This window comes from Miniopterus schreibersii, assembly GCF_964146895.1.
Source record: "Miniopterus schreibersii genome assembly, chromosome: 1".
Taxonomy (NCBI): Eukaryota; Metazoa; Chordata; class Mammalia; order Chiroptera; family Miniopteridae; genus Miniopterus; species Miniopterus schreibersii.
The window spans coordinates 102,471,619-102,499,427 of record NC_138101.1 but is presented as its reverse complement, the minus strand read 5'-3'; the positions used below and the strand labels follow the sequence as shown (position 1 = coordinate 102,499,427).

Here is a 27,809-nt window from a genome sequence, read left to right as displayed (position 1 = left end):
CTTTAGGGAAGAAGGATCCCAAAGGCTTATCAGTGGTGGAAGGGGAACGGGGAGGGAGGGACGCAGAGGGAAGTGATGAATTTGTACTAAGAGAAAGGAAAGAAATCTTTTCACAAACGGATTCAGAAGCACTACCAGGAGCCAAGAGGCAGGTGACCCAGCAAAGGAAGCAGAAAGGTGGTTTTGGAGCAACTCTGAGTTTAAAAGGCCCTTTTTACACCAGGAAGCTAAACTTCAAGAAGACCTGTCTTCAGTGACCCACCCACTGGCCTCCCAGGAGGTGAGGTTCACAGGGCGGCCCCCATGCACCCCTAAAATAAAACTGAGAGCAGACTTCAGAACAGACGCAGTCCGTCTGGGACAACAACCCAGGAGATGACTTGGACTCTGATTCCAATAATTGCCAATAGGCATGCTCTCCTTGTTTAGAGCATGATGGTATTTGCAAATGAGCCAAGTCATCCCCAAAACAAGTCATCCCAGTGCTCACTGTGCATCTGAGTGGCCCTGGGTTTCCAGGACTAAACTTCAGGTGCTTTATTCAGTGTGGGCCCAGAGGTGGAATAAGACAAGTGGGCATCCAAGGGAACCAATTTCAGACCAACAGAAAGCAATGGTGTCCAGTGGTTGCAGAGGTGCCACCTACAGCTTATTCATCGCACAAGGACATCTGGGTGCTGAAATCCTGTATGTCCTCCAAGTGGAGAGATGAATCTGGCCAGAGAAAGAGGCATCTTGTTTGAATTCACACAAAGGTGAAAAGTGAGCTCGTGGAGGTCCAACAGAGAGGCATTTCCAGTTAAGGCTGAGCTAGTATTAGAGAACTCAGAACAAAGAGGTGATGGTCCCACCCTCCTTTGTGCTGGGCAGGCATCCTGGAAGGTGAGGAGGGTAAGAGAGCAACTGGGACAGAGGTAGTAACATAAGATGGCAGAAAGATCTAGGAATTCCAGAAAACAGGGCGATCAGCCACGTATTATTACCTGTGCAACCATGGGTAAGGCACTCCCCATGCTTCACCCCAGCAATAAGATAGGGATAACAATGCCTACGTCGTCTGGCTGTCACGTGGATTAAATGAAATAATGCAGGCAAAGTGCCTAGCCCAGGGCTTGGTCCTCAGTGGACAATTCCATAAATGGTGGTTACCATAATAATGGCAGCACTATCCCAAAGGTGAGAGACACGAAGCCTCCAACCTTGACACCTGAGGGTCACTGCAGAGGCAGCCAGCCAAACGCGGCTGAGTGGTAGAGAGCTGGCTTCTCATGAAAGAACAGTAAATGCTTTCATTTCTCCAGGGTAACTGAGAGCAGCCCTCTTGGGAGTCAAACCTGTTGCTGGCATGGGCTGTAATCGGAACCTGAGCAGCCCTCCAAGACTACAGGGGTTTAGGGAAACCAAATGAAATTACCTGTGGGGCACAGTGCCTGGTTGGGGCAGGCGCTAAGTAAATGTGAGGTTCTAACCCCTCTGCCCTGGGGACCCTGAAACAGTGGCCCTGCCCCAGAGGCTGATCCCCAACAGGCTGAAGCAAGCTGAAGAACGATTTTCTGTAAGTTCTGCTGATTTCATTATTGCAACAGTAAAAACAATTATAATGCAACTTACATTTCTTAAGCGTCTTTTATGTGAAAGGCCCATGGAGGAAGCATTGGTATTTCTCTCATATTTTGGAAGTCTCCCAAGTCTGAATTTATTTATTTTTTGTTAACCCTCATCTAAAGATATTTTTCCATTGATTTTAGTTAGAGTGGAAGGGAGGAAGGGGAGAGAAAGAGTAAGAAACATTGATGTGAGAGAGACACATCAATTGGTTGCCTCCCACACGCACCCTGACTGGGGCGAGGGATTGAACCTGTAACCCGGGTATGTGCCCTTGGCTGGGAACTGAACCCAAGACCCTTCGATGAGGGCTGATGCTCTAACCACTGAGCAACACTGGCCAGGGCAGCAACTCTAAATTTTTATACCCCCTTCCATATGCCCACTTACCATATATCACTTCACTTTTTTCTTTGTCATAAATATGAAATATTTTAAGTATAATAATTATGTGTGAAAATGAGGCATACCTTTCTCTCTAGCATTAGAGGAAGTTATTTAGTTATAAGTCTGTCACCCTCAGTTACTTGAAGGAAAGAGGGGTTTGTTCTAGAGTTTTACCCCATCCCTCAAAATATTTAGCATCATGTACTTAAATAAATTTAGTATTCAGGTAGCAACAATTTACTGAACACCTGCCAAATGTTTTATCTATGTTATTCCATTAACCATCACTGCCTAAGAAAACTGAGTCTAAAAGACATTAAACAACCTGTCCAAGCTAGTAAATCTATGTGAATAAATACTGTAATATTAACAAATGTTACTGAATGAATGAATGGTAAGCTCTTAAGGAGCTTAAACAGCTGCAATATAGTACAGCTTATAAATACCAAATGCCATTCACAAAGCATTGCAGGGACAGACTGTTTGGAATGAAAATTTACTGGAAAATAGGGGGGGAAATGACTGTTTCCCTCCAAATCCAGGAAGAAATGTTTTCAGCACTATCCCACAATGAACTATGTTCTAATCACTGAGGAAAAGGGAGTCTTATTTAACTGCTGCTGGATCCACCTGGTCCACAGGGGACCAAATGTTTCCGTATGGAAAAGATTCATGAGAGAATAAAGACAATAATGTGTGCCTGGAAGTCAAACCATAAAGAGGAAAAGGAAGGCTCTAGGGGCAAGGCCTGATCTTGATCTTGGCCTGACCTATGGGGCATTGGGGTGAAAATGGAGTCTGGAGCAGGAAGGGAAAATAACACAGTGGTTAAGAGCAGAAACTTAGGAGCCAGACTCTAGTTCAGATCCTATAACCTACCAGCTCTGAGACCTGAGACTCGTCACTTCCTCTCTCTAAGTGCAAAGTTCCTGTCATATAAAAAAAAAGGGGGGGGGGGAGATAATACTGATACTTTATGTATGAGTCCTTTGAGGTTTAGCTCAGAGCCTTAAACATAGTGTATTAGTTTCCTAGGGTAGCTGTAACAAACTACTACAAACGTGTTGACTTAAAACAACAGAAATTCTTTTCTCACAGTTCTGGAGACCAGAAATTCAAAATCAGTATCACTGGGCTGAAATCAAGTTGTTGGCAGGGCTGTGCTCCCTCAGGAGACTCTAGGGAAGAAATCTGTTTCCTTGCCTCTTCCAGTTTCTGGTGGCTGCTGGTATTCCTTGGCTTGTGGCCACATCATTCCAATCTTCAAGAAGAACATCTTCAAGTCTCTCTGTTCTGTCTTCACATCACCTTCTCCTCTGTATCTGTGTATCAGCTCTCCCTCTGCCTGTCTCCTCTAAGGATACTCATGGTTGCATTTAGGGTGCACCTGTACAACCTAGAATAATCTCCACATCTCAAGATCCTTAATCACATCTGCAAAGTCCTTTTTCCAAATAAATTAGTATTTTCAGACTCTGATATCTTTGGGGGTCATTATTCAACTCCCTACATAGTAAACCCTCAGTAAACATCAGTTGTATTTGCTCTTGTTACTGTTAAAAGAACTACATGTCCAGGAAAGGGTCTATGGATGGATAAGAAAGGGAGGTTGTTAGCACTTTACCATGAGAACAAACAGAGAGGCCACAGCGGTTGTACACAACCCCCTCACATACAGGTAAATTACCTGGATCCACATTATAAGTTCAGAGTGACAGTGGGAAGAGTGCGGACATTGGAGTCAGGCAAGCCTGCATTCAGATCCTACTCTGTTCCTTGTAGGAGCAGGACACTGGGGACTTCTGTACCTCAGCTCAGTGTCAATTATAAAATGAGGCTGCTTGAGGCACAAATGCACATGTAAATGATGTGGCCCATAGTAGGTGCTATAAAAGTGATTGTTATTAATACAAACAAGTCCACAATGTGTGCAGGAAGGATGAGTAAAGGAAATCACAGTAACTCACACATGCAGGGAACATCCCCTCCCATCCTTACTCAAAGGCATCTCAGGCTCCCACCAGGCGTGCATCCAAGGAGGAGTCCTCGGGGTCCCAGATGCAAAGTTGAGATTCCCCCCCCCCTCTGGGACACACATATTGTAGTCAAGCTTTTTCCACAGCCCATCGTATCTTTCTTCTGGAATCCAGAGTTATGAATGACTTGGAGGAGGTTCAACATAACATTCTTATGGCAAATGTGATCTTTGTTCTGATAACTAATGAAATACTTCTGACACTTAATGAAATGCCACAAGAAATGAACAAGGGCTCTTTAGAGCCTTGTCTGAGATCAGAGTAACTCAAGCTTAAAATCTGGCTCCAATCTTTCCTAACCTACAGGCAGAAATGTACATACCAATGGGCCCTGCTCCGCTACAAACTCTCCCACTGAACAGGAATAGGGTTTCCGATTTAGAAACCAAAACATATTAAAACCCCTTTTATCTGGTTAGCATCAACAGGTACCTTCTTGTCAAACAATTCAGGGACTAAGTGGAAATCCTGTCTCAGAAGGTAAAGAAATGAAACTTTCTTTGCAGGAGGAAAACAAAAAACACCAAAAATGTGAAATATACATTTCAAACAGATGTACCTGCCTTCTCTGCTAACTGCCCAGGATTGCCAGGAAGGTTTTCCAAGGAGAAACACAGACAGGGCCAAAGATTTCCCTTCTCTTTGCCATGTGGTTCTGCCCCCCTGTATGTAACACGACTCCCTAGGTATCAACTGAGGGTCAGGAAACCGGCATGTGGCTTTGTGAAGTTTAATTAACAACAAGTTTTCCTATCCCAAATCATGGAGCTCACTCGCTCCCGGGGCCCCCAGGACAGAAATAACATATTGCTCCAGAGTTATTAATGATGAAATGCAAATAGCCTCCAAGAAAGTGGGCAGGAAAGGAGGAGCTGAAAAAACAAATGATTCCTACCAGCAGCCAGAGACAGTTCCCTGGGGTGGCAGGAAAGGGTGAGTAAAGCCTGTGATCTAAGCTTGATCCTGTCTGTCCCATTTCAAAACTAACAGCCCTTTTAAGCAAAAGCACACATGCACATGCAAACACACATTACACATACATGCACACACATATGCATGCCCGAGCACACATACACAGGCGCACACACATATGCGTGCGCACACACACACATGCACGCTCATACAGGAAGTTACAGAAAAAGACACAAGGCTCTAAAACTCGAAGATAAAACGGTCAGTTCTAAGGTAATCTCTGTTGTTTTTGAACAGTGCCCTATATTTTTTGAAACACTTTTACAGCTATTACCTCATTTGACCCTCTCAATGGGCCTCTGTGGTAGACAGAGGACATATAATTATGTACATTTTATAGATTAGATTAAGTGATTCCTGAAGGCCATCCAGTTAGCAAATGATAGTGGGATCTAATGGCTCCAAGCCCACGGCTTTCTTCGAGGTAAGAAATATGAATGCTTTCAATAGAAAGGGCCGAGGCCTAAGGGAGACCAATAAAAGAAGGTCAGATATGTTGACGACACTTTCAAGAAAAACTCATGTTATGAGACAGAAGTCTGACCAGAGGGATTGGAAGGGTAGTGAAGTCTGTGCGTCTAGAAAGAAGAACCAGCACATTCTAGAGTACTGAAAGCCTGTCTGAGGGCTGCGTCTCCCAGCCACCTTCTCCCCTTTCAGTATTCGGGATGGGAGAATGGTGGTGGGAACATTTAAAACAGCAATTGGGCCTTGATAATACATTAATATCTAGCAAGAACCTTAATGAATGGAATAGACCTCCTTTATTTTACAAACATGTAAACTAAGGCTCAGAGAAATGAGATGACCTGCCCAAGATGAAAACATTGGTGAGAGTTGGAAGCTGGATCCTGGACTCTGGACTTGGGATACAGGGCTCTTTATCCAATCCAGCTGCCTTGGGCATCTATTATCTTTAACCTCATTACTGGCACTGGTCTGGGTTAATTCCAGTGCCCAAAGAACACTGAAAGGTAGGGTGGGGAGAATGGCTCTCCTCTTCTTTTGGGGGGGACAGAACTAGACGTGATGTGGGGAAGTGCCAATGGTCCTGCTGGCACAGAAACTGTCCTATTCCTTGGGTATTCTTAAGACTCCAAATGGAAGCACAATTATGGTTGACTGGATAATGCTCCCCCCATCCAAGGTGTCCACATCCTAATCCCTGAAACTTGTGAATGTGACCTTATGTAAGGAAAGGACTTTGCAGCTGAGATTAAGGTAAGGATCTTGAGGGAGGAGAGGATCCTGTTTATGGGTGGATGTGATGTGACCACTAGGGTCCTCTTTAAGAAGGAGGTGTGGAGATGAGAGTTAGTGAAAGAGGAAATGATAGAAGCAAAAGGGTGGGTGATAGAAGGAAAGACCCAGGGGCCAAGGAATGCAGGCAGCTTCTAAAAGCTGGAAAAGGGAATAACCCAATTTTCCCTTGATGACCACAGAAGGAATGTAGCCTTTATAACACCTTGATTTTAGATTTCTGATTTCCAGACTGTGAGAGAATAAATATGTGCTGTTTTATGCCACTAAATTTGTGTTAAAAGTTACACCTACAATGGGAACCTAAGAGATCTATTACAAAACTAGAGGGGTAAGTCTTTGCTCCCCAGCAAAACAGTAAATGGGCTTTGTGAGATGGGGAGCAGCCAAACATTTTGAAAATCATAAGGGCATTAGGAGAGATTTAGACTGACCATACATACTGGATACACTGGCTTTAAAATGGAAGAGTTGGTTACCCATGTTTATGGGGATTCTTTCTCAGAATTTCTAGTTTAATTCCCTAGGACTGCTCCACAGTCCCACCCTGAAAGGGAGCCCGGGGTCTTCCTCAGTCTGGCTTGGACACTCCCTCATATACAGCCTGTGCTCCAGCCCCACCAGACTGGTTCTGACTTCTAGAACATGAGGCTCGCTCACGCCTCCAGGACTTTGCTCTGCACTTCGATTTTTGGGGAGTGCCCTCCTCACTCTTGGGCTCTGCTAAAATCCTTCTTCCTCAAAGCTCAGTCATCACCTCTTCTATGAAGCTTTCCCTGGCCTCCCCAGTCCTCTCTTCCATCCCATGCCCATATCCAGAGCTTCCGTTTTAAGAGAGCCCTGAACACTGGTCTTGTAAATGTCTGTTTGCTTGTCTTCCCCCCCCCACCCCATCAGCATGAGTCCCTAGAGAATAAGAGACCTTCTTGTTTCTGTGCCACCAAAACACTGCCGTCCCCTATCCTTTCCAAGTACTTCCCAGCTCTTTCTAATCTGAGAAATGCAAACTCCTCTTGAATCCCCAAGAATAAGCTCCACCTCTGTGCTCCCAGTGTCCCAGCATACGGAAGGCAGTCTGCCACATTCACTGAGTGTTTATGAGTTGCTCCACACTATGCTGAGCACTTTGTAGGAATTATCCAATTCACAGCAACCCAGTGAAGCAGGTGTGTTATTTTCCCCATTAGGGAAATAATGAGCGATGCCAGCAGGACACAAGTGGCAGAGCTGGGCAGAGAACCCAGACCTGTCAGGTCCAGGGCTGACCTATCATGCAATTTACAGCTTCTTAAGATGTGTTAGCTTCTGTCCCCAGACCCCACCTCATCATCTGAAAGTCTGGTTAATAGACTGGACACAAATAAGACCCATATTTCAAAGAAAAACAGTTATTGAGAACTGAGCACAAACTGCTCTTTGGCTGTGGGTCTGCATGGCTTCTGCCACGACATCCCTGATGTAGGCAGATTCCTCCCAGCACGAAGCCAGTTCTCCTTCTCCAGGAGGTTCCAGGAAGCCCACCCTCTGCAACCTTTCTGACACCTGAGGGATGTGACACTCTAACTAATGGAAACGGTGGCCGTGATTTTCACAGTTGTGACTTTCATCTCCCAGCCTCCTACCACTGTCTGCAGTAGACAGAAGTTCTAGACTAGGCAATGCTCACTGGGGCTGGTAGGGGGGGTGCTCCGTATCTTGAAAAGCTCTGAATTAAAGCATCAAGCTTCCCATTCCCCAGATGCCAGCTGGTTCACATGTGTGACAATCAGGAAAACTGGCCACTGTAGGAGAGCGTAAGGAAGGAAGCTCACTGGCAAGGAAGGCCTGCCTGTTAGCGGGCTCCCTGGCAACCAGGGTGGTGAGAAGGTTACCTGCAGTGTCCTCAATAGGAGTGGGCAACGCCCTCATATCCTGACTTTGTGGAAGCTGAATTAAACTGGCCAGTAGACATTTACAGCATGTTTCTCTAAGATTGTGTACTTACACTCTGGGCAGCAGAGACTCTCAGGATGCTGATTTTGCCAGACGTTTTAGGAATGGAAAGAAATCCATTTGGTTTTGGTTTTGGTGTTGTAAAAGGGAAAGTTCTGCAGTAACAGGGGCTCCTTCCAGCTCCCTCCAGTCTGCAGGTATCCACTCCAGAAACTGAGGGAAAAGGCTCTCCTACTGTGGAGTGCTGTCAGTGTCACAGGAGTGTTTGCTGCATGGCTGCTCATGCTCCCAGACTCACCTGACACCCTTCTCCTCCCCCGCCCCTCCTCCTCCAGCCACCACAGGGATGAAGCCTTGGGCACCGAGAGAGGGAGAACTTGGTTGACTGCCGTTATGGAATCTGCTGGCCAAGACCTGTAGGCTGAACACCCCCAGTCTAGATCCTCCCCAGGTGGCCACTGCTCTGAAAAAATCCCAGGGAAGGCCACCTTTATGGAGGGCTTTTCTGAGCAGGCCACACCAAGAGAGGGCAAAGGGCCGGGTGCCCAGGCCCTGGGATGCTGTGCTGCCCAGAGTCCTGCCCTCCTGGACTGGACCGCAGCTCCTGGCTCCCCATCTTCCTGTGTGGCCCCACTTCTCCACCTGATCCTTCCTACAGAACCACAGTTCTAACTGGCACTCTTTTTTGGGGGGGTTCTACTTTTTTATGTTTTATTTTTGTTGTTGAAAGTATTACAAATGTCCTCCTTTTTCCCCATTGATCCCCTCCCCCCAGGCCTTCACCACACTATTGTCTGTGTCCATCGTTATGCATATATGCAAATAAGTTCTTAGGCTAATCTCTCCCCACCCCACCCCGGCCCCTGCCCTTCCCTCTGAGATTCATCACTCTGTTCCATGCTTCTATGTCTCTGGATCTATTCTATTCATCGGTTTATTTTGTTCATTTGATTCCACATGTGAGTAAGATCATGTGATACTTGTCTTCCTCTGATTGGCTTATTTTGCTTAGCATGATACTCTCCAGGTCCCACCATGCTGTCTCACAGGGTAAGAGATCCTTCGTTTTTACATCTGCATAGTATTCCATGGAGTAAATGTCTGAGAAGATGCTTGATATGATTTCAGTCTTCTTGAACTTGTAGAGACTTGTTTTGTGTCCTAACACACTAACTCCCAGCCTTTAAACCCATAATGGGAGTTTAATTAGAGCTATAATTTATTGAGCACCTTCTATGGACGGGGCAATATAAATTTATTATGTCATTTATGCAACAATCCCATGTGCTAGATATTATTATTACTCTCATTTGAAAGATAAAGCCCCTGAGGCTCTGAGAAGTTTAGTAACTTCCATAAGCTCAGGATCATTGGGAGAATTCCAATAAATACTGAGATGATTTCTATGGCTTTTTAGAGTATGATTTGCCGTGTGTATGTGTGTTTTAATGAGTCAAAGGTCTGATATGGAAGTAAGTGGACCATAAAAGTTTCCAAATATATTCCAGGTAAGTAAATTCTACTTATTCACCAAGGTTGGGTTCAAATCTGGCCTGCTCTGTTCAGTCTTCCAGGACAGCTCCATCCCACAAGGAATTCCCATCTTCCTGAACTCTGGTCACATCCTTACTGTCTCCCATCATGTGCAGTGTTTTATGGGTTTTCTAATCATCCACCACCACGGTATCAAGCCCCCAAGAATAGGGGCTGTGCTGCCAATTTTTCGAACCCCCCTGGTGCCTAGGACTAGAGGCAAAGATTACCCTGATTAAGAGAGCTGAACAATGCAAGGAGGAGATGAGGTTCTTTTTAAGCCTTCACTGGCAAATTCCATCAAGATGTGGCTTAACCTGTCCAACGTCCAAGCAGATTTTCTGACCACATCTGCTGGAAGTGCTCTGTTTCACTTCCAAAATAACCATTTCAACAATACCCATTTCAGTTTAAAGAACTTTAGTGTCTGATTCCGACAGACCTACTTGGAATTCTGGTTCTGTTGCTTCTGAAAGGGGTGATCTTGAGCAGTTCATTTCATTCTTCCGAACACCACTTTCCCTGTCTGTGAAATGTGAATCTATATCTGCCTCACAGGGCTGAGGGACCTGTGATGTAATGTGAGTCTCTATCTGCCTCACAGGGCTGAGGGACCTGTGAAGTAACGCATTTGATATAGTGTCTGCACAGAAGACATGCTCCAAAATGGTAGCCACTATCATTACCGTTACTGTTTCATCACAGTGCCTCATAAAGAAGACATTTACATGCATGCCCCTCCTGACCTTCTGGAGCACTTGTTCTGAAACTCCGGAGTCCATCAGAATCATTTAAATGCAATTACCTAGGTCATACCGCAGACTATAAAACAAACCCCATTAGACAGGGGAGACGGTGGGGACTAGACTGCTCGACTTTTAACAAGGCTCCCCGTCCCACTGCAAGTGATGCTGATATGTGCTCACTAAACCTGGAGCGTTCAGCTAGACGATATTGATTCCCAAATTCTTTTCCATGGAACCTTGAGGTTCCAAAGACACTTCCAGACCCATGGCTCCCAACTTTGGCTAGATTATTTCTATGTCTAACCATAATCCTTAGAGATTCAGATGTTGGCTTGGGATGTGACCAGGGTGTCAAGATTTCTAAAAAGCAGGCAAAGAGCTCTAATGGCCAGCCAAGATTAAAAACCACGGCTCTCTTTGGATCTAATCTCCGGGTTTTTATAGTGATGTCTGAGGCTTCAACCAGAGCAGCTCAGCTTTTGTCTGTGTGACAAACTGAACCTCCATCTAAAACCGATTTTGCACAAAGGAATCTTATGTTTTAAAAAAAGCATAGTTTGCAAACAGCTGCTCTAGCCTGTCAGTGAAAGCCTTGAGGCCCCCAACCTGTTTTTTATACCTTTGTGTCTGTCCCAGAGCTTTTACAACATAGTAGATGCTTAATAAATATTTGTTGGAAGGTTGAATAGTATTTTTTTATTTGTTATCTGGCTCCAATTAAGTTTTCAGTTGCCTAGCATAACAACCTAACAGTTTCTTAAACATCTAAGCCCTAACAGCCTTCGCCTCAAACCTCAAACCTGAAACAGAGAATGAGGCAGACAGCCATCCAGAAAACACGCTGACATTTCTTCTGGGGTCACATATACTATGTAAGTTCCTAATCACTGAAAATATAAGCAAATGCGATTTTCGTCAGCCGGGAAGAGCGTGACATTTGTCGGCAACACAGGCCTCCCAGGCTAATATTTGGATTATTTCATCTGAAACTGTCAAATTACAAGAGCATGATAAAAACTTGTAGGAACTTCATAGTAAACAGTAACTGGCCCCTTGTCAATAAGTTAGAAGAGAAAATTTTCCTGCTGCCAAAAACACATGGGCCGGAAAGCCTGCAGCCCAGGCCAGCAGCCAACTAGAGCCTGTTCCCTGGGCAGCTTTTCTAGGTTCTCAACCACAGAGGCTGAAGAGAAGTCCCTGAGTACTCTAGAGACCTGGGAGTCAGCAGCACCTTCAAATCTCAGCTTTTTTTGTGGCTTTATTTAGGACTCTGAGTAGTCATTTAACATCTTAGGGCCTCACATTCCTTATGTGTAACATCTACTTCATCAGGTCCTGAGAGCCATGACTGCCTAGGTTGGAATCCTAACTCTTCGCATACTAGCTGTGTGGCCTTGGGCAAGTTACCCCACTTCTCTGGGGCTCCATTTTCTCACCTTTAAAATAAGGATATTAGCATCCATTTCATCAGGTTGTCAGTATAAAGCAATAGGAACAGTGCCTGACACAGAACAGGCTTTCAACAAACCTTCACTATTATAAATCTGCAATTCTGAAAGCAAAAGTTTTGAAAAACGAGTTTTTGTCTCCTTTTCTTTTAATGTTTTTGTCAGTTTAGTGTCAAAACTCATTGGGCAGCCAACTTGATCTTAGCAGATATGGTCTCTTTCACCCTATGTGATGTGAACATTCATATGTTTCACTGCAGAAGTAATAATGTGTTTGATTATGGGATGCTGCCCCACACCCGAGAAGGAATGCCATTAATGTGTGAAATATGCCCTGAATTACCTTTCTAAAATCTGAACAGTTCTGAATTCTAAAATGCACTGGCCATAAGTATTTCCTATAAGGGACTGGGGAGCTATGTTACTTTGGGATGTGGCCAGAATGAAAGGAGATAACACATGATAAGCCCTTGGCTTAAGCAGTAGCAGACCCTCAATCCCTAGTGATGCTGGAGGGTTCTCAGGTTTCTATGAGGGAAGAGAGAGAAGGAAGCATCCTCCCACAGCTGATCCCTCTTTTTACTCTCCCACTGGCAGGCCATGACCAGGCTTGAAACTCTCGGCTCCTTTCTTCTCTCTTCTATTAGCCCAAATGTGGTTAATTCCTCATAATTCAGCTAAAGCATCTTCTCTATGAAATGTTCCCCTCTCCAAATTCCTGCTGACCAGGTCAAGAGCATGGAGCACCTCCTCTCCACCTCCAGGCACTGACAGGGACAGCCTACAGCACTGGGCTGAGGACTTTCATGCAGCATCGGCCACAGTGGGAAAGGGTGGCCTTGGATGCTGATATATGAACTGCAATTAACAAGAAGGGCTAGTCCACCCACCTCACAGGCTCATGCCCTGCCTGTGATGGGCATTAGCTTGACTACTAAATTACACATTTCTTAAGCATAGAGACTATATCTTATACTTTTTGTTTTCCCTGTAAATTTTATTTGTGGTTGTTAATGCTTTTCTATAAATATTCTCTCAGATTCTATCATGGGCCTAGGGCACCCAACAAATACTGTTGAATGAATGCTGTAATCTGTAAATATTGTTTGATCAATTTACTGACAAGCTCTTCTCAGCCTCTATATTCCTACCCTTCTCATTTTTGGTATATTTATGCTGGCCTACCCAGGGAAGCTTCTTAGGGATATACAACTATTTTAATGCCACTATGCCATTACTAGAGTTTATATTTTATTAAGACTTTAAATATCATCTAGGTCCTTAATTAGGCATAGCCTCAAAGCTGTGTGTTCACTCAAAATACTTTGGAGAAACTCCCTAGAAAAGTTCATAGAATCCTGAAACCTACAACCTGAGAGCAGGTAACAATCCAGATATTCAAATTGTCCAAGGATTTGAAACTCACATTAGTTTAAAAGGCACCTTGGATTAAAAAGCACCTTGTCCTCAACTCAAATCCACAGAGCCTGGGGTCAGGGTCTCACTTTTCCCCCAGCACCAGGGGAGCAGCTCTGGGAGGGAGGTCTGGTCCCCTCCCTCTTTCACCCTCCACGGGGCCTCCCTAAGGTTGATGCCTAAGGGCTTCTTAGAATTAGCTTCACTTTGAAGACTATTCAGAACCACAGAGTGGGGTGGGAGTGGCCTCAACGCTTTAAAAAGCTGCAAAATAAATCAAAAGATGAAAGGAGCTGTATGGAGCCAAGAATTCCTCCCCACCCGGCAGAAGCAATGCATTAACCAAGCAATCTGTGGTGCAGAGGAGTGTGCGGCGCATAGGGCAGGGAAGCGGCCGGGCAAGGACGGTGGCGCGGGCCGGGCCCGGGGAGGGCGTGTACCTTCTCTCTGCCGCGGGTTCACGGACGCGCGCCTGCGGGTGCCGGCTGCCCCGCAGCACCGGGCCCTGGCGGCTGGCGTTGAGGCCGGCGGCGGGGCGCGGCTCCTCCTGACTCCGGTGCAGCGGCACCGACGTGCGCACAGCGGACACCACGTGGCCCGCGAAGGTGCGCGCGGGGGCCCCGGGCCGCAGGCCGCCGAGCGCGTAGGACCCGGGCAGGCAGGGCCGCGTCTGCTCCATCACGCCGCCGCTGCAGCTGCGGGAGCAGGCGGACCAGGGGCCCCAGGCGCCCCACACGCCAGGCACGCCGCCGCCGCTGTCCTCGGGGGCGCCCTCTGCTGCTGCCATCCGCTGGGGGACCTGCGGAGACAGAGGCTGGTTAGGCCACTGGGACAACCGCTCCTGCTCTGCTCTCAGAGGCTGTGGGTAACCCGAAAGGCTTGTCCGTTAGGCACAGTGCGCGTTTTAAAATCTGAAGAACCGCCCTAGCTGGGCTGGCTCAGTAGTTAGAGCGTCGGCCGGGGGACTGAAGGGTCGCGGGTTGGATCCTGGCCAGGGCATGAACCTCCCTTGCAGGCTCCGTCCCCCTGCCCAGTGGGCGCTTGAGCGGGAGGCAACCAATCGAGACACATCGGTGTTTCTCTCTCTCTCTTTTTCTCCCCTCTCACACTCTCTGAAAAGCAATGGAAAAAATATCCTCAAGTGAGGATTAAAAAGAAAAATCCCCAAAATTTGAAGAACAAAACGATATAACCCTGCTTGGGTTATATTCATCTTTATAAAAGCCCACTCATAACATAATTTTAAGTATTTTTTATAGAGGAAGGGACACCAAGGCACAAGTGCTTAGGGCTCACAAAAGCCATAATGCAGCCCTTGCTTTGGGTGCCATTGCTTTGGAGAGCGCAGTCTGGTGCCCACACCTCTTACTGAGGCTCTCCCCTCAGGAGTGGGTCAGGCAGTCGGGCCCTAAGGAGATTTAAGTCAGGTCGACCATGTGCACAGCAGAGAGGTTGGCACTAAATCCATATCTGTAGTCACTATTACCACACTCTTTCCTGCTTCCATAGTGAATCAGGAGAGGTGGAAAATGTCAGAAAGTTTTAAAGTTCTATCCGGAGGGTGATTCTACATTCCCATTTAACTTGCCATTTTGTTGGGGGCAGAGAGGTTGATCATGCTCTGTTGACCTGATTGGGGGGGGGGGCACCTACGAGGAACAGGACCATAGCTGTTTAATGATCATTCACCTTACTAACTGTAGATAAGAGGTTTTCCTGCAAACCCAGGAAAACTGGAGGAAGTGCTGCAAGAGGGAAAACGGAGCTGGAAAAAGATGAGACACCTTGGGGCCTGGATGGGCCCATTGCTCAGAAAAGAAAATGCATTTTGAGAACAGACAAAGGACAGGATGCACTTTGATTTGGTTGCTGTGCCTGGAGCCAGACCCCTGTCTGAGATTTTGCCTCAGGAATAATGACCATTCTCAGGTCCCAGGAACTGGAGGAACTGGGTTTTAACACCACTGAAAATTAACTACCTTGTTATGGGACTTGAAGATCCTGGAAGGAGACATGGGGACCACAGACTCTGTAGCCATCACCCCTTCCCCCTTGCGTGCAGCTTTCTTCCTCACCCCTATATAATCAACCAAGAAGAGAGCAGAGCAGATTTTATGTGGACAAATCCTGCTGTTTTCCCAATTTGCTGACATTTTTAGAATAAATGCTCATATACGATTCAACCCTGTCTCTGCTTAATTGGCTCAAGTGATGACAGGCAGCCTGGACCCATTGTGTCCAGTTTCAATTTCACAGACCTACCAGCATGGTGCTAAAGGTGGGTGTATAGTGTTCCTTCATTGTGCAGACGTGCTCTGAGCACCAGCTGTACACCAGTGCTGAGCTAGGCCCTGAGGACAAAGAGAAAAGCACCCAGGTCCACACAAATGGCAGCAGAAAAGCTCTAAGCAGCTAGTACAAGATTGGGAGAGGCTCCTGGGGGTGACTGCCTGCCCTGGCTGTGTGACAGGGTGCAGGTGGGAGCAATGAGAAGGCCGCAGAGGTGGGAACGCAGTAATAGGTGTAATTACCCAAGTGCCCACTCAGTGCCAGTGACACATGTAATCTCCAGTCCTTACAGCAGCCCTGGTTACTATCACTCTCACTTTTCAGAGGTGAGGTTCCCCAGCTGAGGTTCAGAGGTGTGTGACCTGCCCCAGACATGCCACTTTAGCAGAGTTGGGACTTAAGTCTCCCAATACCTGAAACTCCAGCACTCCTTGCTATCTCCCCAGCACAGCTGTTCTAGTGCTTCTGGATCCTTCTCCTGAAATGTCTTTCTTTCCATGGGACAACAAGCAACACTGTGACTTTCCTTAGAAGGTGGGTTTTCCGTGACTCTCTCAGCCTTTTGTTTTTTAAGATATTGGTTTTTGGCAGCGTAGTTTGGCCCAAGAGCTCAAAGACCTTTCACACGTGCACTTTTCCTTTGTCCCCACAGTACTCTTAAGCAGTGAGAAGGTCCAGGGATTGTCTTCCTCTGTGTGTGGAACAAAACCAAGAAGGCTGAATTCCTTCACATCACATGGGAACGAGAGACGGAGCTAAGGCCACCTCAGAGGGTGGCTGTGAGGAAGCATGAGGAAACCCAAGGGCTCAGTAAGTGCCACCACTGTTGTAGCTGAACCTTATCACTGAAAGCAAGGACTCAGCTCTTGGGTAGGGGTCTTGCCCCAGGCACTTGCTCAGTCAGCCTGAAGCCATGGGGCTTATTTAACTGGGGCCACTTTCTGTCAACTATACTCCAGTACAGCATGGTTTCGGGATGACCTTTATAAACTTAAGTTGGGTTCTTGAAAGTTCAGGGAGTAACAAGGCAGGATGAGTGAGAGAGGGAAACCAGGGAGCAAACAAGAGTCTAACCAGAGGGTGAAACCCAGAGCTGGATGTTAGCCAGGCTACAGGAGCCCCATTCAGAGAGCCAAGGTGGAGCCATCAAAGATGGGTCAGAGCAAGGGCACAACAGAAAGATCTGTGACAGGAAGGCTGTAGTAGTTCCTTACCACCCGTATGTGAGCAATGTGAGCACCAGATGGGGGGATGAGCACAAGAATAATGAATGCATTCAACTCAGCACTACTACATTGGGGACCCCGGAGAGAAGCTTTTAGCCTGCTTATGAGTACAAAACAAACAAAAACAAGCTTTTGCTCTTTCTTCTCTTCCCTTACATGTCCCAATTTATTAATATCAAACTGATGGTGGATTCACAGAGGTGGTTATAAAAATGCCTAATGAGGCCACAGTCTTGATATATAAAGGAATCCCTAAAGTGTAGGTAGTGGGTTGAATGGTGACCCTCCCCAAAAGATATGTCCATGCCCTGCCCCAGAACTTATGAATGTGACCTTGTCATTGTAGATGTAATTAAGCTAAGGATCTTGAGATGAAATCATCCTGGATTTTCCCTGTGGCCTCTACATCCAACGACAAGTGTCCTTATAAGACAGACAGAGGAGGAGACCACGTGACCACCAAGGCAGACTCTGGAGTGATGTAGCCACAAGCAGGAAGGCCAGAGCCAGCAGGAGCTGAAAGAAGCAAGGCAAGAGTCGCCCCTACTAGAGTGTGCAAATGGCCTCAGCGGCACCTGGATTTTGAACTTCTGGACTCCAGAAGGGTGAGGGAATAGATTTCTGCCATTTTAAGCCATCAAGTTTGTGGTAATTTGTCATGACAGCCCTAACTAACAATACAGTGTGTCAGTACTTCTAAGAAAAGACAAGACAGTGGACAGGCACTTGCAGAGCACCTTTTCTGTGTCGGGCACTGCAAACAGCTCACGTGCATGGGCATGGGCCCCTCAGCCACCCTGGGAGGTTGGTGTTATTTTCTCTCTCTTACAGGGAAAACTGAAGCCCCAAGGGCTATATCACTTGCCCACAGTCTCAGGCAAATGAGGGGAACAGACAGAACTACTCCACTCGAATGTTCTTGTTTTTCCCTGCTGCCTGCCCCCTCCCTGCCAATGTTGGTGGAGAACAGAAGGGTAAAATGAATAGAAATAAATCCACTTGGGTAGTTCTAACAGAAGGATAATTGGGATAAACAAATGATGGCAGAAGTATGTTTCTGACACATTTGGGGATTTCACTTACCACCAAGTCCTGATATCTCATTAACATAGGTAACTAAGGCACTATTTATAATATTTGGGTTAGATGTGCAGCTACACTAAAAATCCCCTTCCTAGAACTAATCCCCCCCTTAATTTACTTTCCTATAGTTCAGTTGGGTAAGGTCCCTGGAGAAAGAAAACATGAAACCACATTCCATCCTATTCTGTTCATAAGAATTCTCTAATATACAGTTGAATTATGGTGAGTGACTTGAAATTCCATCTCAGTCCCCAAGGTGTGAATCTAACCACATTCTCCAGTACTGTGTTTTTATAGTATGCAGCCAGAAACAAAGAGGAAGGGTGCAGAAAAAGAGAAAGCAAGGAAGGGAGGAAATGCAGAGAAAGAGAAGGAAGAAAAATCGAAGAAAAAAATAAAGGGAGGAGGGCCTCAGATGTCAGCCTCCTAGTTGCACCAAAACCCCCTCCTCCCTCCGCTCCTTCCCACTCTCCAAATGACCCTCCTCCCTCCTTCTTTTCTGAGAGTCAAGGAGTCTTCTGTGAGGCAAGATGGGAAAACTTCCAAGTTTTCTGTGACATAATATTCCTAAAATTAGGACTAACAGGACCTCTGTTAGTTCAATGACAAACAACAAAACCAAAGAATAAATCATGGTTAAGAGACAAAAACAAATTGAAAGCCAAAGCCTATAACCTGGCAGCATGGTGCCCCTTCCCCAACACACTACTGGTAAAGACTGGAGCAGAAAACCTGAGGTGCTTCTACAACGCACCCAAAATGCTGATGCTCCTTATTTGCGAAGAAGTCTAACCAATCAGTAAGAAAAGCACAAACAACCCAACACGAATAAGATAAAGGCATGAACAGGTAGTTTACAGTTGTTATGGAGTGAATGTTTGCATCTCCCTCAAAATTCATATACTGAAGCCCTAACCCCAATGTGATGGTATTTGCAGATGTGACCTTTGGGAGATACTTAGGTTTAGATAATGTCATGTGAGTGGGACCCTCAGGTCAGGATTAGTATCCTTATGAGAAAAAGAAAGGCCAGAGCTCTCTCTGTCTCTCCATCATGTGAGGATATAGCAAGAGGACAGCTGTTTGGAAGCCAGGGAAACAAATCTGCCAGCACCCTGATCTTGGACTTCCTACCCTCCAGAACTGTGAGAAAGAAATCCCTGTTGTTTACGCCACCCAGTCTATGGTATTTTGTTATAGCAGTCCAAGCTGACTAATATAACAGGGCAATATATACAATATATGAAAACTGTTTAGCATCATATATAATCAAATAAATGTAAAATAAAACAACAGAATTCCATTTTATACCAATTAGATTGGTAAAGATTATAAAGTTTACAATACTGCTATGGCAAGAAGGTTCACTGCTAATGGGAGTCTAAATTGGCACAACTTCTTTGGAGGGAACTTTGCACACATCCTTTAGCCCAGCAGCTCTACTTCTAGTAGTTCACCCTAGAGATATACTCAAAACTAGTGCATTAAGCTGTGTAAGTTGTATGTATAGACTTTTATTGCATCTTTTGTAAGAATAAAAAAAAAAATTGGAAACAAACTAGGAGCTTGGTTCAGTGAAACTTAATCTGTCCAAACAATGGCATACAATTTATCTGTTCCAGTAAGGTAGACATATCTGTTAAAATGGACAGTTCTCCATAATATGTTAATTAGTGATGAAAAAGAAAGTAGAATAAGTATATAGAGAATAAACCTATTTGCAGATATCTCTCTTTAAGTACTAGGTTAAAACATAAGCAAACAATTGCTGATATTTGACTATTCTTTTTTTTCTTTTTTTTTTAATTCTCACCTGAGAATATTTGTTTCCATTGCTTTCAGAGAGAGAGGGGGAGAAAGAGAGAGAGAGAAACATCACTGTGAAACATCAACTGGTTGCCTCCTGCACAAGCCCCAATCAGGGCCAGGGATGGAGCCTGCAACCGAGGTAGGTGCCCTTGGCTGGAATCAAACCTGGGACCCTTCAGTCCACAGGCTGACACTCTAACCACTGAGCAAAACTGGCCAGAGTGATATCTGACAATTCTTGATCTACAAAAATGCAATGTCATGATTTACTGCTTCAAATAATTCACAATTCAACCTAATATGAGTAGTTCTCTGATTCAGCAATGAAAAGAGCCCAATTAGAAAATCTTCCACCACTAAACTGGGCAACGTGAATGAAAATCCAGAATGCAGTGCAGCCTCCTCACTCACCTAGCATCACTGTCCTGTACCTGGCTGGTGGCCCCTAGGAGTCACCTCAACCGCTTGGAGCAGCTGGCAGGATAGGCCTATCCACAGATATTTAACAAATGATACCAATAACCACCACCATTTATTTAGTACAGAATAGGGGCCAGGCTAAGGGCTAATTGCTTTATATGTACTATCTTATTTAACCCTCAAAATAGCCACATGAAAAAGCTGTCATCCTCCTCTGTTTACAGATGAAAAACAGACTTAAAGAGGACGACTCACAGAGTTAGTAAAATTCCTAATAGTTCATGAGCACACAGGACCTCTCCTGTGGAGATTTCCAGCAATATCTGGACTAACTTTTGGGGTGATTAAGATTCTATACTGTTCACATGTGAACAGATGGTCACGAAAATCTGAGTGGCCATTTTTAAATGGCCTCACACATAGGCTACTGGGCCCTAAAAAATTTAGGGTAAAATTATTTAAATGATTAAAAAACAAACAAAATAAACAAAAGAGATCTTGCATTATGGAAGGCAATATGCTGCTATAAGGAAAGGAGTGGGTGATGAAGTTGACACTGGGTGGCTTCAGCCTTCTATGACAGAGGTAAGAACTGCCACTGAGAGAAGGGGAGAGGGGATGACAAACGGGAGGATCACAGAAAGAAAAGGTGATTAGAACTAGCAAAAATACCCTTTATCTGCTTGAACTACTTTAACACAAACCTGGGATCTGATACAAGATTTACTTTAAGGATTTTAATTTCCATTTTGCAAATGTGGTCACTGAAAAATAGAGTGCCCTAGTGGATGAAGCGCAGGCTTTGAAAACACATGGAAGAGACAAAATAATGCACATCTGACAGTGCTGTTTGGTAGATGAAATGAATGAATGAAGTAAAGCATCACGCTCACTACCAGTCATCAGCAGGAGCACTTTATCCCTTCACTGGGAGAACTTACATCATGAGTCAAAAGTTTTAAACGTGTAATTAGCAGGTCCAGCCCTCAAACCAAAATGGTGTTCCCTCCATTCCCCTGGAGGTTTTAAAGAATAGGGATAGGGTGGGTATAGAAATAAGGTAACAGAATCAAAAGAGAAGCTTTTAATGGGATTAAAGTACACATACCATATCATGCCCGTTTCCCCGAGATTATGATAGGTCCTGCCTAGAGTGAGGTTAAGGTTGGCTTAAGGGACATAAGTATATTTTGGATAAAATCCTCCAAACCTTCTATTATCCCCTTCCTCATATAAAAACTACTGCTTGATGTCATGATGCCTCTCTAAACAGTACTATGGGGCATAAGGCAGGGAACAGGAGAAAAGGAAGGCATGCAGAGATGTAGGCCAATCAGGCAGAATCTCATCCCTATTTAACTCAACTTGGGCCCTGCAAAAGAAGAGGTTGTGCCAGAGCTAGAGGGGGAAGTAGAATCCCCCACAGGTTTCCAGTTGGATGCTGTAACTAACAACACTGGGATTGGTTGTATGGAAGTGAACGTTAGGCACAGATGTTTGTGTAGATGTATACGGATGGGAAGGTGTGTGTAGGGCAGCCTGGCAATCATTCTCCTTTCCCTGGGTCCTTTAGGAATCACCCGTCTACACTGGATGAAGTGTGGTGGGAAGATATTCAGGAGCCCTGCCAGCTGAAGCCAAGGTAGGCAATGTGGGCCAATTGGACACTCCCTCCCTGGAATCTGAATCTCCAGTACAGTGACCAAGAGACCACTAATAGCTCTGAGTCCTTCAATCTAGCGGTAGCTCCCCTGACCCAACTGTTTATGCTTTGAGACCATCTCTCTTGCTCTCTGATGTTGCGTGAATGCCCACCTGCCTCCTAGACTTGTTCCACTAAATTTCCCATCAGTTATCTTAGTTTCTGTTGCTTTAGAACCCTAAATCATATCTAAATGATTGCAAATATCATAATATATAAAGTATGGTAACCAAGACAATGTGAAATGAGCCAGGGAGGAGAGAAAGCAGTGATTGGGATGACCAAAGGCAGTCTAGACCTGCCAGAAGCCTCTGGATTAAGGGAGCCCAGGGCTAGAGCATTTGTATGGAGACAGTAGTTGACCACAGTCAGCATAACCAAAGAAGAGGTTCACAGGGACAGACAGCAAGTGACCTCAGAGAAGGACAGGAGAAATAACAATCAGAGTGACTGTGGCTGTGTTTTATATCATCACTATATTTTTAAGGGGGATGAATATATTTGACCATAATAGAAGGATGGTCAAATAAATTAGGGCTCAATAACTCAATGGCATATCATAAGTATGAACAATACAGAGCAATATAGAAATAGTCTTGTAATACAATATTAAGTGAAAAATGCCAAATACAAACTTGTAATATATCATGATTATAATGTAAAGATTCTGTAGGCACATGAACAAAGCCTGGAAGGGGACATGGAAAAATGAAAATACACGATCTGTTACTGAAGCTAGACACAGGGTAAGTTTCCTCATAATTTAAAAAAGTTCAGTCATGGTTACAATACTGCTCGCTCAATAAATAAAAATAAATAGACTAAATAGAGAAAGATTCAGAACAGATTGTGGGGGGTGTGAGGCAAGGAGTTGGTGGTAGTCCTTGTCACAGAAAGCCCGGGAATTTCTCATTGCCACCAGTAAAGCCATAACTAGGAACAGCTCTAAATGTTTTCAATGTATTTGGTTTCGGTCTTAATGTAAAATCATGTAAGATTTCACTGGTTTCTAATTTTCTTTCTACAAAATTAAACCCACCATCTGTTTTTCATAGAAAACGAGTCACATGCAAAGTCTGAAATTCTAAAGTCTCATTCTAGGGGAGACTGGAAAAAGCAGGTTTGGTTTTCGCCACATAACCAAGTCAACACCCTAAAGCAAACATTACAAAAATGCACCTTGGAGTTGGAATCCAGAGAGCAAAGTTTTGGACAGCTACGAGCAAATGAAAGCAGGAGCATAGAGCTGGCAGTTTAGCTAGGACATTTGTCACCTGGGACCCTGCACAGGAGCATGGGGAGGTGGCACATCTTCATAAAGACGCTCTAACCTCAAACCAATTCTAAATTAAGGACCACCATTATGGTTTTCTCCAAGACACAAATTCAAGCTTTCATCTCAATAAACTCCCTTGAGTCTGATACAACACACTGCAAAGGTCCCAAACCTTAACTCTAAGCAATGCCAGCAGCTGCAAAATAAATGTAAGAACCTCACAAATAAGGAAGACTGGAGCACAACACTCTCAGCCTTGACCATTGCATCAGAATCCCCACATAATGATTGATGTATAAATGAGTTCTACAAATGCATTTCAGGAACAGTTGAAAGGCTGCATTTGCACAAAACCATAATAAAGGAGGAGTGAGTGGAGGCCAAGGGAGAGAGATAAATGTGAAAATCAAGGCATAGCTAAAGCAGGAACCATCAAAAGCTCAGCAGGTGGGAATTCAGACACCCTGCAAATTCCAGCTCTTTGTGCAGGGCCCTAAGGCTTTCTCTCAATACCCGTATCTTCCCAGTTGGTAAATCCTTATAGAAAGTGATCTCAGATACATCAAACTCTACCACATTCATCTGTATACATGGTATTGAATATAAACTCTGACCCAAATGCTAGAGAACAACACAGACATACCCTTGTCCTTCTATTCCTAGTCTTGTGTTGTTTCTCCATGTGTGACCAACAGGGTGCCTGCAACACAATCAACCTCACATCTCCCTCAAATGCACAGATTCCAGGCTCCTGCATCATACCTAGTAAATAAGACCCTCTGGGGTGGGGCCTAGGAATAAGCATCTTAAACAAGTTTTCCCAGTGATTTGAATGCATCCTCTGGTTTGAGAATCCTGGGCCACTGGATACCTCTAGGCGAGGCTCAAAGAGGAAAGCACTCTGCTGACTTCACCCTCTTGGCTTTGGAGCTCCACCAATCACTGCTACTTCCTTAACCCCAAAGTTCTTAGTCACATTATTTCATTACCCTCAAATTCCCTGCTTTTTGACCTCCCCTTTTACTTCTGCCATTCAAGTTGAAGGCAAATTGGAGTTTATCATATGAGACAGGAAAACATTCACATAATGATACCTGCCTATCCTGGGATCCACACTAAGCAGACTCCATTTGAAATGTACTTTCATAGCAGCAACAGGAACTGTGGAAACATGAAAGAAGAGGGAGGGGGAAACTCATGGGAAACCCTGGACTGGGCCCTGTGTTCCAGTCCCAAGTCTGCTGTTACTTACTCCATGATTTGGGGCAAGTTGGTCTGTGTCTCTGGACTTCAGTTTCCATATCAGTAACATGAGCTGGTTGGGCTTGATGAGTGCTGGGGTTCCTTCCAGTGCTAACAGGCTCTGATTTTTCCTGGAAGAGTGTTTACATTCCTTGCCCCATATTGATTCTCTTCTAGAACCACAACAGAGAGAGGCAATCCCACAGGTTGTGCCCAGGGTTGCCCACTGCCAGCAGAGCAGGCTTTAGCACAGAATATCTTCCCTAAATGCAGTGCAAATGAGGCCGGGGTGCGTGGCCACAATGTTCAAAGGCAGGGCCCAGCCAAAATGATGGAATGAGGTAAATATTTGGATGTGATCTGCATAATCGGAAACACTCCCACTTCTGAAATTGACCTGATTCTTTCATCACCAGCCACATGGAAACCGTCCTCGGTTATAACTAGAAAATAACGCAGAGCATGTGCCTGGGTACTGAGTCTGCCCTGTGTTGCTGCACAGTTACTCAGGAAACAGAAGCAGATGTCTCTGTGTGCAATGCCTGGGTGTGTTCTTTTCTTTGGTGGCTAGTCCATTTGGCCTCATGCTCTCAACAGCAATTGCCTATCTGCAACCCAAGCCAACCAGGGCAGTCAAAATAATGAGTAATTCACACAGTAAAGAGTGCTAGCTTCTGGATCCAGAGGTTAAATTGGGGAACAGCAACCTTCCAACAGAGAATCCTGCCTGGTGATTTGGCCATCTGCATCTAGCAGTCTTTGGGAGGCAGCTGGATCCGGCAGACTCCTGAAATACAGGCAAATCAAAAGCCTGTCCCTGGAAAGTGTCAGCATCCAGTGTGGAGCAGACTTCAGTTATAGAAGTCTTCATAACTGAAGTTATAGAAGTCTTTAGAACACAGCAGGTGTTCTATAAATACTTCGGTGAATAAATGAGGCTGAACATGGATTGAGATGGGACTCTACCTGGATTCCCTGCCTCAGTCCTTTCCTTGCCCACTCAGACCTCCCCATGCGATTTTCTTGAACTCTAGCTCTCCTTGCTTACCAACGTCTCTTGAGTTCTCACTCTCCAACAGATAGGATCCAAACTATTCTTTGCCCAGGCATTCGTTTAAGCCTTTCATAATCTGGCCTCACTCTTCCTTTCCAGTTCAAGTCTACCACTGCTCTCCCCCCATCCCCAAGGCTCACACCCAAGGTGCATGATATAGAACTTGCCTTTCTCCTCTCCTGCCTTCACCATGCTCCTCTCTTAGCTTCAATGCTCCCTCCCTCCTCCCCTTCTCTGCCGATGAACTTCTACTCAGTTCTGAAGACCTTTCCCATCCAAGTCAAATGGTCTTTCTCCCAAGCTCCAGAGCTACTGCACACATCCCTCTCCACAGCACCTACCACCTGGCACTATAATTATCTGTGTATACAACCAGCTCCCCAACAACACTGTCGGCTCCCCAAGACAGAGATTATGTTTTATTTATCTAATCTCACTAATAGCACCTAATACAGAGTGTGTCACCTGACAGGCCTTCAGGAAATTTGGATGGATGGATGGATGGATGGATGGATGGATGGATGGATGGATGGGCACCTGGATGAATGAATGACAAATGTACCAACTGCTTGGTTTCCTGCCAATTCATGTGGTGAAATGTCAAACACCTCTTCTCTCTCTAGAAACATGTCATGGCTATTCTGCCACTGGGCTGGTGATCTCTGAGCACTCTCCTGCTTTCCTTGCCCCATGTGCCTAAAGCACAGGTGACTGACAATCCAAATGACAGTTCTGTCTCTTCAAAGTAATGCACTCGGTATTTCATCCCTTAATTATCTCCTGCTTGTTGAAACTTTCTCCTTAACTCAAGGACATCATACTGTCCTGGTTTCCTCCTAAACTTCTAGCTGTCTTCTCTTCTACTTAGTTGTTCTACCTGCTGGCTGTTCTTTTATCTGCTCCTCAAATGTTAGGATTCCATTCTGGGCCTTCTAATCTTATCCATACCGTTTCATAGGATAACACTGTAGCATCAGCAATGATCTTCATGTTGGTGTCTCCCTTATTCACAGGTAGCCCCAGCTCTCTCCCAAGCACCACACTTAGATTCCCAATAGCCAATGAGACATATTCACCAGGATGATGTATGGGCTTTTCACACTCATTACGCCACCTAACCAGGACCTGAATACCTGCTCCATCTTCTGAACTCTCCATTTTCTGATTATACAGAAGTGGTCCTACCCCTGACTTCCCTCCTCCAACTGCACAAAAAATTATGCGTTTTACCTAACAGATATCTCTGCACGCTGTCCCTTTTTCTCCATCCTCATAGCCCATGGTTGGATCAAGGCCTCACTGCCATTTGCTCTTACCTGGTCTCTTTCCAGCCAACCCCCTTTCCCCTCTTCCAGAATTACATTCTTTTTTTCCCCCAAGATACCATATATTTATTAGAAGATATACCATTTTTTAAAATTTATTTTAAATATTACAGATGTCCTTTTTTCTCCCCCATGACCCATTCCACCCCGTCCCATCCCCCTCCCCAGTCCCTCTCCCCACCATTGTCCACGTCCTTGGGTTGTGCATATATGCATATAAATTCTTTGGTTAATCCCTTCCCCTCTACCCACCTGCCCTTCTCCATCCCTCTGACATTTGTCAGTCTGATCTATGCTTCCATGTCATTGAATCTATTCTGTTCATCAGTTTATTAAGTTTTGGGACAGTATGGATGGACCTGGAGAATATTATGCTAAGTGAAATAAGCCAGGCAGAGAAAGACAAACATCACCTGATCTCGCTTATACATAGAATCTACAGAATTATACTCTTAAAAACCCCAATCTAAGCCCCATATTTATTGACCTCCCTAAGCTCCCCTTTGCCTCCTGGACTAAATCCAGTCCCCCAGCCTGGCTCACTAAGCCCTTCACTCTGTGGCCTCTACCTAGTCCTGCAGCCACCCTGTGGGCAGGCACTCCCCTGTTCTTAACTTCTCTCTCAACCAGGCCAAGTCTTTAAACCACTCTGTGCCTCAGACAGCCCATGTCATTGACCTCGAAAGACCTCTCTCACCCTCAACTTGCTTCACATGGTAAATTCCTGCTCATCCTTCATGATCCACTGAATGTTACACTCCCTGTGTAGTCAACCCCAACTGCCCAGGCAAGACCAGTTGCTCTGTCCTTTAGGGAACCACCACATTTTGAGCACACTTCATCACATTTCATTATAATTTCTGTTTTTATGTGTCCCATACCCCAAGTTGTGAAACAACCAGGTATACATTTCTTATGTTAATTTAAAAATGGAGTAAGTACAAAACTGAAAATAAAAAAATTCAAATTAACTATACTAATTTCATGTGATGGATGGTTAATGGAACTAAACAGACATTGTTGGGTGTGACTCTAGGGGGTATGTCAA

At 45.1% G+C, this 27,809-nt stretch overlaps 1 protein-coding gene across 1 annotated transcript in view; it reads right to left on the bottom strand.

Moving 5' to 3' along the window:
* The window catches only part of THSD4 (thrombospondin type 1 domain containing 4), a 563,564-nt gene that overhangs the window by 489,780 nt on the left and 45,975 nt on the right, over positions 1-27,809 (bottom strand). The window contains exon 3 of the mRNA XM_081158486.1: positions 13,776-14,134. Within this exon, the coding sequence (XP_081014612.1) occupies positions 13,776-14,134 (359 nt within the window). The remainder of the gene's footprint in view (positions 1-13,775; positions 14,135-27,809) is intronic.